The 12,862-nt window shown below is 37.0% G+C and overlaps 3 protein-coding genes across 3 annotated transcripts; 2 read left to right on the top strand and 1 right to left on the bottom strand.

Moving 5' to 3' along the window:
- The first annotated feature begins 1,481 nt into the window (after positions 1 to 1,481).
- On the top strand, positions 1,482 to 2,939 carry LOC108779892 (uncharacterized). The gene is made up of 4 exons (XM_018547424.1): positions 1,482 to 1,528; positions 2,256 to 2,426; positions 2,496 to 2,624; positions 2,726 to 2,939. Exons 1-4 carry the CDS (start codon positions 1,523 to 1,525, stop codon positions 2,912 to 2,914), a joined length of 495 nt encoding a protein of 164 aa, XP_018402926.1. The 5' UTR covers positions 1,482 to 1,522; the 3' UTR covers positions 2,915 to 2,939.
- A 1,334-nt stretch (positions 2,940 to 4,273) lies between these two features.
- LOC108779837 (uncharacterized) lies at positions 4,274 to 7,619 on the top strand. The gene is made up of 2 exons (XM_018547345.1): positions 4,274 to 6,031; positions 6,709 to 7,619. Exons 1-2 carry the CDS (start codon positions 4,274 to 4,276, stop codon positions 7,024 to 7,026), a joined length of 2,076 nt encoding a protein of 691 aa, XP_018402847.1. The 3' UTR covers positions 7,027 to 7,619.
- A 70-nt stretch (positions 7,620 to 7,689) lies between these two features.
- LOC108779836 (uncharacterized) lies at positions 7,690 to 9,748 on the bottom strand. The gene is made up of 2 exons (XM_018547344.1): positions 9,712 to 9,748; positions 7,690 to 8,400 (listed from the first exon to the last, which is right to left on the bottom strand). The coding sequence occupies exon 2, from the start codon at positions 8,398 to 8,400 to the stop codon at positions 7,690 to 7,692; it is 711 nt and encodes a 236-aa protein (XP_018402846.1). The 5' UTR covers positions 9,712 to 9,748.
- Positions 9,749 to 12,862: the final 3,114 nt, after the last annotated feature.

Raw genomic sequence — 12,862 nt, 5'->3', positions numbered from 1 at the left:
TTTTTAAACGTTTACAAAAATTATCGATTAGATTTATTAAAAAGAAAATAGATATACGTTCCCGAAAATATCGAAAACACAATTTTTCATAACAGATAAAAAATATTCATAGATATATCATGGAGATAACTCATGTCACGTATAATACATCAAAGAAGAAAAAGAAGAAATACTCGATTAGTTTATCGCGCATTTATTTATAATATCCATTTTTCTGATCAACGATTTACCATCAGTTAGATTGCATCACTACGAAATTCTCATCTAGTGCTCCGCAGGACGTTATCAGCGATCCTCATCGAGACAGCCGTACCCTCATCGACGAAATTATGCACCTTTGCGTCATTTAGCAGAGCATTATACACTTATCTGATCAACGAAGGTTGGTATAAATGTCGAATTATAACGTCGCTAAATCTCAGCCGCCAAATTGTCAATCATCAAGGTGACCGTCGATACACCCACGCAGCTCGAACGTCACGCCACGGTGCTAATAACTGTCGGATCGACAGCGTGGCACGAGGCCAATAAAAAGGACGCTGCATAGAGCACGAAACATTAGAAATTCAAATCCGACTTCGTCCGTAAGACGGACACTCGGTCCGACCACGCCTCTTATTCATGACCTAAGCACAAGAGCATAACCGGTTCACGCAACGCGTGCTTCTCAACGTTTAAACCCACCTCACTCTATGGAACGCTCACGCTATGCGGTACTCTATTCGCGCACATCAACTTCCCCTTCGTCGTCCTTCGCAAATCATGCAGGAAGGACGTTTAGGGTTGCACAGCGATCAATACGCGGCGGACTTTATTGAACGCTACAATCTCGCGCGATCCATTCTCTCGGAATTTTACGAGTTTTGCGATCGTACACATAGAAGTTCCCAATAGGAGCACGTAGGATAATCGCGAAGCGAATCTTTTTAGATCTCCGATTCTAAATGCAACTACACAACGCCTTGATCGTAATCCTTTGAAGCGCTCCTCCTCGAAAAATAAAAATCGGGAATCGAAAGGCGAAGACAGAGAATACCTTTAGGAATCTCTCCTACACTGCATCGCATATATATATATAATATATTAATCGTTAAGAGAACCAGAAAAATAATAACAAGTTCATAAGCTTACGATCAAGGATATCAGCAAACGTCGGCGATACAGTTTAACCGTTAAAAGAATGCCTCATGGTTTCGATCATACCTGAAGTATCGATACTGAAACTGATATCGAGGCCGCTTCTCGCCGGCTGTCTGTGAATTACGCTACGAGTTCCGCGTTAAAAAAAGGAACAAGAAAGGATAGTACGTCGTATTTTGCGTGTGCTGCTCCGAGCGATCGGGAGAGGAGACGACACAACGAGTAAACGTTTGTAGGAGCAAAAAAAAAAAGCCGCAGATGATGTTCGACGGGGTGGGGCTTTGCTCTCCAGGCCGAGAATATATAAATCGCAGGTAGGGCTGAAATTCAAGTTAGTTCGGATACGATCTGAGGCTATATCGGCAATCAGTGGAAACAAGAGATGCGGGTGAGTCTGCCGCTGATTCATTACTGTGGAACTGTTGCTATTGTTACGCTGTTCGATTATTTGCATATGTCGATCTAACGACGCCAATTTGACATTAAAATGAGACGGAACTTCTTCCTATTTGTTCATTCTAAAGTGATACTTGTTAAGTTTGTTAGTCGTTTGTCGTACTTCTGCTTAATTTAAAATTTATTTTACAAGGATAAAAGATTTCTTTATTTTTATTTTTTTTACAGGAGATAAAAGATTTCTTAACTAATTGTTATTATTTACATAAAGTCGTAAAAATTATTCTATTTTTATTGTACAGGTAATGTAGAAAGAGACAAATAGATCAAAGTAACGAAATATATTAATAGAATATTATTGTTATACGTACCGCGCTGACGTCGTGATGTTTTCGTGGAAAGTAATTTCATTTCTTGTTTGCTCGCATCATTTACATGCAGCACACGAAATTCGATGGGCAAATCTCATTTCGAGTTATTACGTATGTTCCTCGTATACGCTTTTGAGAAATAATAAGCAAACATATATACCCTGATAATATCGCTAGTTAAAAAAACGATAAATATATAAATATATATATATATATAAAAATATAGAAGAACTACTAATTCTATATTTTAACGTTTGTTCTTCACATCTATCTATTTAAATATAAAATTTAAATTACTATGTGAACGACGGATTTCGGTGTTTCTCAACCATATTTTTTTTTTCGCAGGGTTTATCATCGTTCGTAATTTTCCTCGCGATAGTAGTTGGAACAGCAGTATCGAAACCATTATGGTCAACTTTAGTCGGCACTAATTATTTATATTCCACGCCTGGAATCGGACAGCAGCCATATCTTGCAGCGTTTCAAAATACGCATTCTCCCTATTACATTTACAATGTATTACAGACATAAAATATTTCACAGCTAACGCTTGGACATCATGTGTAACATTATACGCCTGTTTAGATTTATTCCAACACGGGAGGCATACCGAACGCTCTTCATGTTAGCGGCAGACCAGAGATTTCTCACTTTCCTGATTATAATATTTATTATGGAACACCAATTTACGATATCCGAATTCCATTAAATCCTGTAATTATGTCGTTTCAATGAACTTTTACTCAAAAAGATCACTCGATTTGTATACTGTAATTTACATTTACGAATGAATAATAACTCGTATATTCTTCCAGGTTTATCCTGTGCTTACACCATCTCGTCCAGAAATTCCTTCGGTACTTCCGCCAACATCGACAGAACAGTCTTTCGACGAAGACGATTATGACGGCATCGAAAAGTTAGATATGAAAGTCGATCCGGATACAGAAACAAAAAATCCAGAAAATACAGATAACGATTCCATTACTGTGGAAGCGATATAAAATAATCCTTCTTAAAATACTTGTACGTGCACAACATAGCATATGTAGATATAAACGTGAAAAGATTACGATAAATATTATTGTTTTGTACGATAAACGTTCGCTTTTTAAATGTTACTTTACTATACTGAGATATGTTAAAAAGTTCTTTTGGCCGAATTTTTATTAAAAGAGAAAAATAATACATTTTTGTTACATTCGTACGTAAGAATAGCGTTCGATATTTGTAATAAAAATTAAGATCTTTGATAGGTTTTATTTTATTTATCTTCTCCCTATTTCAAATTACCATTTAAAATTGCTTGAAATTATTTACAAAACAGAGATATTGATATTAAAAAAAAATATATCAATTATAAATATATCCGTTATTTATATCAATATCGAATAAATCATTAATATATTAAATAAAATCTCGCTGATTAATATTTATAATAACGAAAAGAAAAGAAGAATACTAAGTTTTGACTATTTCCTTGTCAAAAAGAATATTTTTTTACGTTCCTGATGGTTCCCTAATATAGACGGTAGGTATTCGCGATTTCGCTTAAGTAGCTCTTTAAGGGTGTGTTCAGACTGTACTTGAGCGCTCCTGGCATTCGGATAAAAATCTAAACATAGCCTAAGGCTTAATATGTAATTTGTACATCTCGAAACTTTTTCATTTTAGTTGAAAAACAATTAAAACTTAACATTCTCTACTGAAAAAATATTATCAAAATTTTTAATATTATATTATAATTAATATTTATTTACGTGATTGATATTTCTATTTCTTTTGACTGCTTCTATTGACGTACTTCTTTCTAAATCTGTCAGATCCATATTAGTTCTTACACCATGCACCATAACCAGATCCATTTCAATAAAATGGTATAAACTAAGTCTATTATAGATCTGATTGATTTTATTAAAAAATGTTTAATTTATAAATAATTTAAAAATACTTATATATTTAATATTGCACTTCTGCATACTTTTTTCTATATTCGATATTTTATATCGACTCTAGAAACGTCTCGAATAATCGATAATATTGAATATCAATAGATATCTCTACTGTAAATAAACATCTCTATTGTAAATTTATTAACAAACATTTATTAATTTTTCATATATCAGAAAAGCTATTTATTAAATCGACAGAATTCGACAGATTTGATATCGCCTCACAAAGAACAGGATAGCGACGGAGTAACTTAACGTCGATAAACCGATCGTTGTTACAACGAAAAAAACGTCGAGGTCACTTACCCCGAGAATCCGAGATAAAATGGGATCAAAGATGACGAGAAGTCTTCGAGTCCATCAGTACATCGATATCCTCGGAACGCGCTCGTCAATATCGACGTTACAAAAATGATTGTCCGCCATGGAACGTTATGGGCAATCGCGGTGCTTGTTCTTCTCGCGAGTGTGTCATTTTCGGAATCCGTAAAACTACGAAAACCACGAAAAAGGACCACGGCAAGAACTCCGTATCAACAGTCCAGAATTGGATCGGTGATTATAAAAGTGATGCATAAATATTCTGACGATGATCTCACGCGTAGCGCAGCAGCGGCTGGTTGTACCAACGGCAACTGTAAAAATGCACACAATAAATTTAACTTCGAACCTATTAACGAAGCGATATCCGAGAAAGACAATTTCCTCTCAGACGAGGAATCGTTACGTTACGTCGTGCATCCAGAGAAATACGAACATTTCGTATTAAGGAAAAATACAGGACATGCGAATAGATACAAAAGGGACTCTACATTTTCGGAATTACATTCATCGAGTGCAGATGATCGTACAGTGATTAATCGTAACGATGATGCGAGTAAAGTATCAGAAAACGTAAGTAAAGGAAATTTAACGAAAAAAACACTCTATAGACTTCCGTTATACAGAACACATTCAATTGACGAACTCAACAGATATGCAAAAAATTTTGCGAAATCTTTAAGCGAAGCGAACAGAACGAGAAGAAGCTTCGCTGCTGACAATTCTCCGCAAAGAAGCGATGATCACAGTGGCCATGCAAGTATTGTATCGGAAAATGTAAATGAAGGAAATGTCACGAAAAAAACGCTCTATAGACTTCCGCTATACAGAATACATACAATTGGCAAACTCAACAGATATCCAAAGAATTTGGCGAAACCTTTAAGCGAAGCGAACAGAACGAGAAGAAGCTTCGCTGCTGATCATTCTTCGCAAGGAAGCGATGCAAGTATTGTATCAGAAAACGTAAGTAAAGGAAATTTCACGAAAAAAACGCTCTATAGGCTTCCGCTATACAGAACACATTCATTAGACGAACTCAACAGGTATACAAAGAATTTGGCGAAACCTTTAAATGAAGCGAACAGAACGAGAAGAAGCTTCGCTGCTGACAATTCTCCGCAAAGAAGCGATGATCACTGTGGCAATACAAGTATTGTATCGGAAAATGTAAATGAAGGAAATGTCACGGAAAAAACGCTCTATAGACTTCCGCTATACAGAACACACTCATTAGACGAACTCAACAGGTATACAAAGAATTTGGCGAAACCTTTAAGCGAAGCGAACAGAATGAGAAGGAGGCTTGTTGTTGACTATTCTTCGCGAAGAAACGACAGTGATTATTACGCGCAGCGAAAAGCTGTCATGGACAGATATTACGCCCGGCAGCGTGAAATAAACGCGCTATACGCTAATCGAACAATCACCACTCCGCGATTAAAGTACAACAATGTGTCGCAACATCTGTACACAAGCAACGCTACCCTGTTCAATCTCGGACGTGCATATCCTAGTAGAAATTCGACAGCGAGGGACAGCACGACTACTTTTCTTCATCCATCCACAATGATAGATCCAATATATAGCAACGAATCGCGATACAATAGAATACCGAACGAACTGGACAGTCGACGAAACTTCGTCTCGGAAATCGATCCCGGCTTCAAATCTGACACGAACTTGTCTCAAACGAGAAGCAGCGCTAACAGCGAAAGAAACGCATTGGATTTTCCCGTCACGCCCACGCCATGTACGAATAATGGTACTTTCGCGCCAAAAACGCGTTCCAGGCACGCACATTACAATGAGAGTAACGAGGACTGCCCTCACAATTCGACAGATAAGGTGTGCATTAATATTATATAATAAATATTACTTTGATTTCTCTTTCACGAATTTCTATCGTTTCAATTTTCGTACTCCAAAACTTTCAGAGTGAATTGTCACTTTGAAGAGCGAAATCTCACTCTTGAGCCACTCTTTTCCAAGATTGACTCAATTTTTGCTCTTTAGAACGAGATTCCACTCCAAGGAATTTAGAAAGTTTATTTTTTTTTCGTACGTAGCCTTAATACAAAATGTACTCTGTAAAACTTTTAGAATGTGTCTCACTCTGAAAAGTGAAATTTCACGCTTGAAGATTAAAAGTTGAACTACTCTTTATCAAGATTGACTCTATTATTCGCTTTTTATCCTCCCAGTAAAGAATATTTCAAAAATGTCATGATGATGTGCGAATGTTCGCTTTGTCACAGGTAACATCGCAACGACATGATTACAAAGCGGTTATAAAAAATTATTATATATCGCACTATAAAACTGCTACATATACAAATTAAGATAATAATGTGGTATCACTGTGACCTTTCGACAGTCTCATAGTGACACCACAATTTGCTTGTAAGCTTATTGTAACGTAATTGTGAAGTTTTTTGCTACGAGAATAGAAATTTCACTCCAAAGAATTTAGAGAGTATTACATTATGCATGATGTATTACAGATTATCTATTTTATTTTCTAGGATAACACCGAAGGCAGCCTACGATGGGGAAAGTGCGAAGGAAAAATCGTGTATCAACACAATTTGCTTCTCGGATTAACGGGCCCTTCGAACCTTGACGCTCTGTTTGAGGTAGTCATTCAGGGCCCTGTCTGTATCACTTGCGTAGAAGCGTTGCGATATAACGAAACTAGAGCGGTTGTCGCGTTGGATTCCGGAGGACGTGGGTACGAATACGCGAAGCTCAAGCTGCAAGGTTACGAGAACGAAGGCTTTTCCTACATAATAAAGGTCTGGGGCATCAATAAAATTGGTGAGGTTTGCGACAACGTAGATTAATCAAGATATGAGTAAAATTAGGTGAGCTAAGTAACACATGTCGCACAAGTATAAAAAATTTTTAATACAAAGAATTAAGTAATATTTTTATAAATATATCGATATGCTGTGACATCGTTTGTTTAGTCTTACTCTTCGTATTAAGCAAGTAACCTTAATAAACAAGCTAAAGCTAATACATACGTAAGATACATCACAAAAACTTACAAATTTTTTCCATAAAAGATACCTGCGCAAATGATTAAAACATTCTGAGTACTTATTGTTCGTTTGATTCAATATTAGCGTAGAACGTAGCATTATTGTATAGATAGAATTCATCAACTTGTCGAATATCTGCACGTAGATTGGAGATTATGTACTCAACAATTTCACAATTCAATGTAATGGCGCGATCAATATACTAAATGCCGATTGATTGCACAGCTGTGCCAACGCTCCAAGCATTGATTATTCCTCAAAATGTGTAACAATAAAGGTTTACACCTTCTTAAAAAGATTAAAGAAATAAAAGAAGGTAACAAGAAATTTTGATATATTTCATCGACATATCCTATTGACACTTGCAACGTTCGTTTAAAAAATTCGCGAAGCTTTCGTCTTCACTTATTTGTCACGATTCAGTTTGAAATATCATATACATATAGTTTTATTTTGCAAGGCTCAAGATCTCTTCGGTATGGAAGTCGGAAGAGGTGGTGGTGGTACATCTGGTATTTTTTCTCTGACGTTTTTCGTATGGGTTCTCTTCTCGTCGTGGAAGCTTGGTAATAGGTGATCGGAATCGACGTTCCTCGGCGTGGTAGATGGGATTGATTCTACAGACTCGTAAGGTCGGTAATCGATGTAGTAAGTGCCAGGTACGAGATGTGGATTGAAACCGTTGTACGTATAGACATACGGCTCGTAGTAAAAGGAACGATAGTTCGGGTAAAAGCTCCATGGCTCCTGCTCTTTCTTCTTCGCGGAGTTCTTCGTATCGCCATTTTTTCGATCGTTTTCCTTCGCACGATCGGTGATAGCCGTATCCTCACGTTCCTTCGCAACACCGAAGCTCGTCGACTCGACTAGATGCGACGTTGAGGAGGAGGCCTGCGCTTGATCGTTCCTGGCCGCTTTACCATTGGCGAGCAACGGATAATGCACCACTTCCGGCCCGACAAAGTGAGGTGCTATCTGCGTGTAATAGAATGGCGGCACGTAGCCGATGGCGGTTCGATGGATGACCGGTTGTATCACAGGGAACGCTCGCGATGGCGATAGATTCTGATTGCTCGTAATCACAGCATTATACACCCTCGGGATTTTGAGGAGTCCTGGCCCAGGCATGGCAAACGCGACGGTAGTTAATAAGCACAAGATCAGCAGCTTCATCTAGAAAAAGTACTTTCCCATTAGTCCTTTAGTTATTTATTAGTAAAGAAGGGTATTAAAAGGAGGCCATGCCCTAAAAGGTGTAAATTTGAAAGGATAATGTAGATTTTGACCTCTTGAAGATACGATAAGTAATTAAAAAATATCGTTTGAGAAACTTCTCGAAAATTATGTAAGATTATTAAAATTTGAACAACTACACCTTTTTAGGTAGAGAAATTGACCTTTTTCTAACATCCTCCTTAATTTTTTGTCATAATAAGGATTTACGTATAAGAGATTCAATAATAAATATATTTTATACGACTATCGTATACTTTCTAATAAGGAAATGATCGAAAGTATTCGAAATGGCGAACAATGCCGAGAGAAGATGGGAGTGTTTCTATGGAAGTAACTGACACCATTATTGTTTCTGAAAAAGTAACCGATACCGGTGGCGCAAGTGCCTCGCGTGTGAGCGCGCAAAACGCTGCATACAAACGATCCGAAAGCCACGTGCACGGAATGTTACCCCGGCTGTGCTCATAGGCGTGTACCCGAGATTGAATTATCGTATTTGAATTCCTATCGTGTTTGAAGTTCAAGCTCCCAGAGCGATAGAACTGGCGGAACGTTACAAAGCCGCGAAGCGGCTCCAACAATGTATTTATTGATTTAATCTCAATACGTTGTATTTCATTTGTTACCGACAACATAGATCATTTTTAATGAAAAATATAAAGAGTTATTATTTATATACAAAAAATTGCAATAAAAAACCGGCACATCGAACTTTCAGTATCTTTAACCGATATTCATAGTCGATTCTCATTTAAGCTGTCTTATGTATCAATCATAAGTCATACGGTATTCATATCTCCATTATTATTGCAAGACCGTCTTAAATAATGTCTTAAAATGTTAATACGGTCTTCTAATTGATTCATGACATCTTCAGATAGTCTTAAATATAAGAATTATTAACTATGAGAGCCAGCCAGATAGTCGTATTACTATAACATCTTAAGACATTGCATAAGATGGTCTTAAAATAAGAATCGAGATTACGAATACCTTTGTCTATTAAAAAAAAAAAAAAAATATTTTACATCCATGCAGATTTGTTTTCTATTATATTAAAAGCACATTTTGGACCAATAATATACCAAGAATACTCTCTCTAAGTATAATCAACAGGAAACAGACGCCAGGCAGAAAGGGTTGAAAGGTATATTACTAAAGCCTGTCAGACAGCATTTCACAAGGCGAGCCTGTCAGCGAACAAATAAAATCACGAAGACACATGGCATTGCACCGGTGGTGATTCACCTCATCAGCATTCGCAGCTCCACGATGTCATTTACACGTATCACTTCCTATTTCCAACAGGTCTCACTATATCACGTTCACCTTGTCGAGTTATCTCGTCCTCGGTCCTATCGGAATTATGGTTAAAACGGAGCGGTGCGTACATTTTACCCGCCTCAAGTACTCACCTTCGCGTCGCTCTTACCAGCTTCCGTTTCTTGCACGTTTCCTGTTGTACGGCGGGGAATCCGCGAGAAGCTGACACCACAAGTAGCAAGAGCGCTCCATGGGCCCGTAGTATATATGGCCCATAGGGTTCCAGGGTTCAAGTCCTGCCTCCCCCACTACGAGCGACTCTCGGCGAAAGTACTCTCCGATCGCTACTATAATGTCCAACTTCGGACCAGCCTATATCACCGGTAGAACTGTAGAAGGACAGCCGTTTGCAATACATCTCCTTCACCGATGCGATCGAGTGCAGCATACGGGCGGGAACGATTCCTGGGACGATACGCACGTTTTCGAGGAAGCCGCTTTTAAAATCGTGTACATGCTCGGGATGATTTAATATACTCGAATCGCAGACACTTTTATTTAAATGTGTAAAACATAAAATAGATATATCTGCACTGTAAAAAATAAAATGTTAATTTTAACTCAAAGTCGTTGAGTTAAAATTAACATTTTATTTTTTATACATTGTGATATCTTTAATCCAGATTCTTCCGCTACATCGAATTATGTAAAAAGAATGAAATAGAAATTTGATTTTATATTTCAATATGGTTATTTGTATAATTATTTACGTCAAGTTTTATGTCAAATTTTCGCGCCTTTTTGTACACCTTTCGCTAATATATATGATCAAGTAAGGACGAATAAAAAAAGTAAGACTATATTTCAATACATACATATAGACTATTGTCAACCATTCCTGACATATCAACGCGTACCGAGTTTTATTCTTACCAGCTGTTATCTGCGAGGTATGCAATCAGAAAACAAAACGACACGTACTCTAATCCGCTTTTACCAGTCGTAAACAATTCGATAATAATGCATCGATTTCATCGCACAAAGCAGTTCACCTTGGTCTCTCAATTCGCCTTCTACTTACAGGCCATTATGATGATTACTATAACATGCACTTGTCCTTAAAAGCGACACATACGGAAATGACACAAAAGGTATATATTATAATATTATAATATTTAAAAATGCACACACAATAATCTCTTTTTGCACAGCGCGTGATGCCAATTTATTATACGAAATATTATTATCGTAGCTTTGTACAATACTGTTTACAATAATTATTTAAGCGCGATAATTACTGATAAATCCTATTTGAATAAAATTTAATTTCTCTCAGGAAACTCTTGAGCAGATAATATACATATATGCGCGCGTGTGCGTATTCAAACTAAAAGATTTCATAATTTCTGATTTCTCTCGTTTGATAAATGCATCCCGTATTTACCGTTATAATTATTAACATACGTCATACGAATTTGTGAAAAACGAATGATAAAACGCTGGTAACGTTTTAAACGCTTATTGCCACAGGACTTTTTACATCGCGCTGTTTTTACATCCAAAACTCCACGTACATCGGTCGTTTTCGCGCATGACACGTAGAGCAAGAAGAGCGTCTCGTTGGAATTCATCGTGCATAACTTGGTAAGTCAACGCGCTTGAACATTAGCGTGTATGTGTAGAAGCGCAAACACTACCTACGAGTCCTTCGCGTAATCGTGTCGCCTCGCATTATTCTTTGTTTGACGAAGATGCATTTGGTCGCTTCGTGGTACTTGCCTATGTCAATACATCTGATGACTGCTACAGCAAAACCAAGCTCTCAACTCGGTCCATACTTATATAAACGCATTGCTAGCAACGCTATTATGAATTTTAACACTCTAGAGCGCACATAAATACTTAAAACTACATGAGCAACTGAAATCTTAATCGAAACCGCCAAAATTCGCTCGAGGATTCTTTTTGATTATTCTCGAGTGGCACGCAATGTTAAACCTATAAAGTCTTAACGCAATGAAAAGCGCAGCGAATATTAACAAATAATGTTGTGTGTATACATGGTTTCTAATAAGACTACATTATTATTACCCGTTCCTATTGCCTGTGCTTTTTAATTGTGTAATAAAAAATACGGGCAAAAGAAACACATTGAAAAAATCCTAATTTTTAATAAATATTTATTTTAATAATTCTAAGTAAATATTCACTAAATGTAAATATATATTTATTAAATACAAAAACCATTAATTTGATTTAATTATAATTTTTTTATCGTATGAAATAAATGTTTACTTAGTACTATTCAAAGAAAATATATATCTTGAGATTTAGTAATTTTTTTTCAGTACAAGAAATAATAAAGATTTCAACCTATTAGAAACCACGTATACTAGAATGCACGGTTTCTGATAGATTAAAATCTGTAATTTCCTCATTACTATCCTATGCTTTTCATTGTGTTTAAAGTTATATATTATATACGCATTATATTATAAACTTCTAGCTACGCGCCACGCGACAAAGATAATGTAGCAACAGCCGCATCCGCGATCGCACATCTAATGATAAATCGCCGATCGATAAATCGATCGACGATTTAATTTTGGTCAGATTGACTCAATCGGTATGTAACAGATTCGCCGCAGCAACAAGATCGGAAAATTCGGGAGGAAGAAGATCATCAGTAACACCAACGGCGACAGCAGCAGCAAAATGTTGGCGTATACCACCAACCACCAGATCGACAAAGTTCCCAGAACCGGCTCTAGCATTATGATCCCCCGCCGGTCAAGAGGTCGAGCACACGAGTATAAAAACACGAGTGGGAGCAAGGCACTCGTGAGTATTCCGAGTTATCCGGTTTTACGAAGGTAAAGCACTCCCCGATCATGCTCGGTCTTTCATCGTCGGTACATTCCAAGGAATGCGCTGCAAAAAAAGAAAAATCTTTTCAAGTATTCCACACCCTTTCTTTTATAGTACATATGTCATTTATTGCGTTAATGAACGAGTTTGAACGAATTTAACGCAAAGAAAGCAACGTTACACTTTCTTTGAAATCTTTCTTGAATCTTTGTCATCTGTCATCACTACTACATACATTCCAATACACTGCTAATACTGAAAAGCTGTA

Source organism: Cyphomyrmex costatus, unplaced genomic scaffold (genome assembly GCF_001594065.2).
Source record: "Cyphomyrmex costatus isolate MS0001 unplaced genomic scaffold, Ccosl1.0 scaffold639, whole genome shotgun sequence".
In the NCBI taxonomy this organism is placed as follows: domain Eukaryota; kingdom Metazoa; phylum Arthropoda; class Insecta; order Hymenoptera; family Formicidae; genus Cyphomyrmex; species Cyphomyrmex costatus.
Note: the sequence above shows the minus strand (reverse complement) of the source record. Positions and strands in the feature narration are given on the sequence as shown.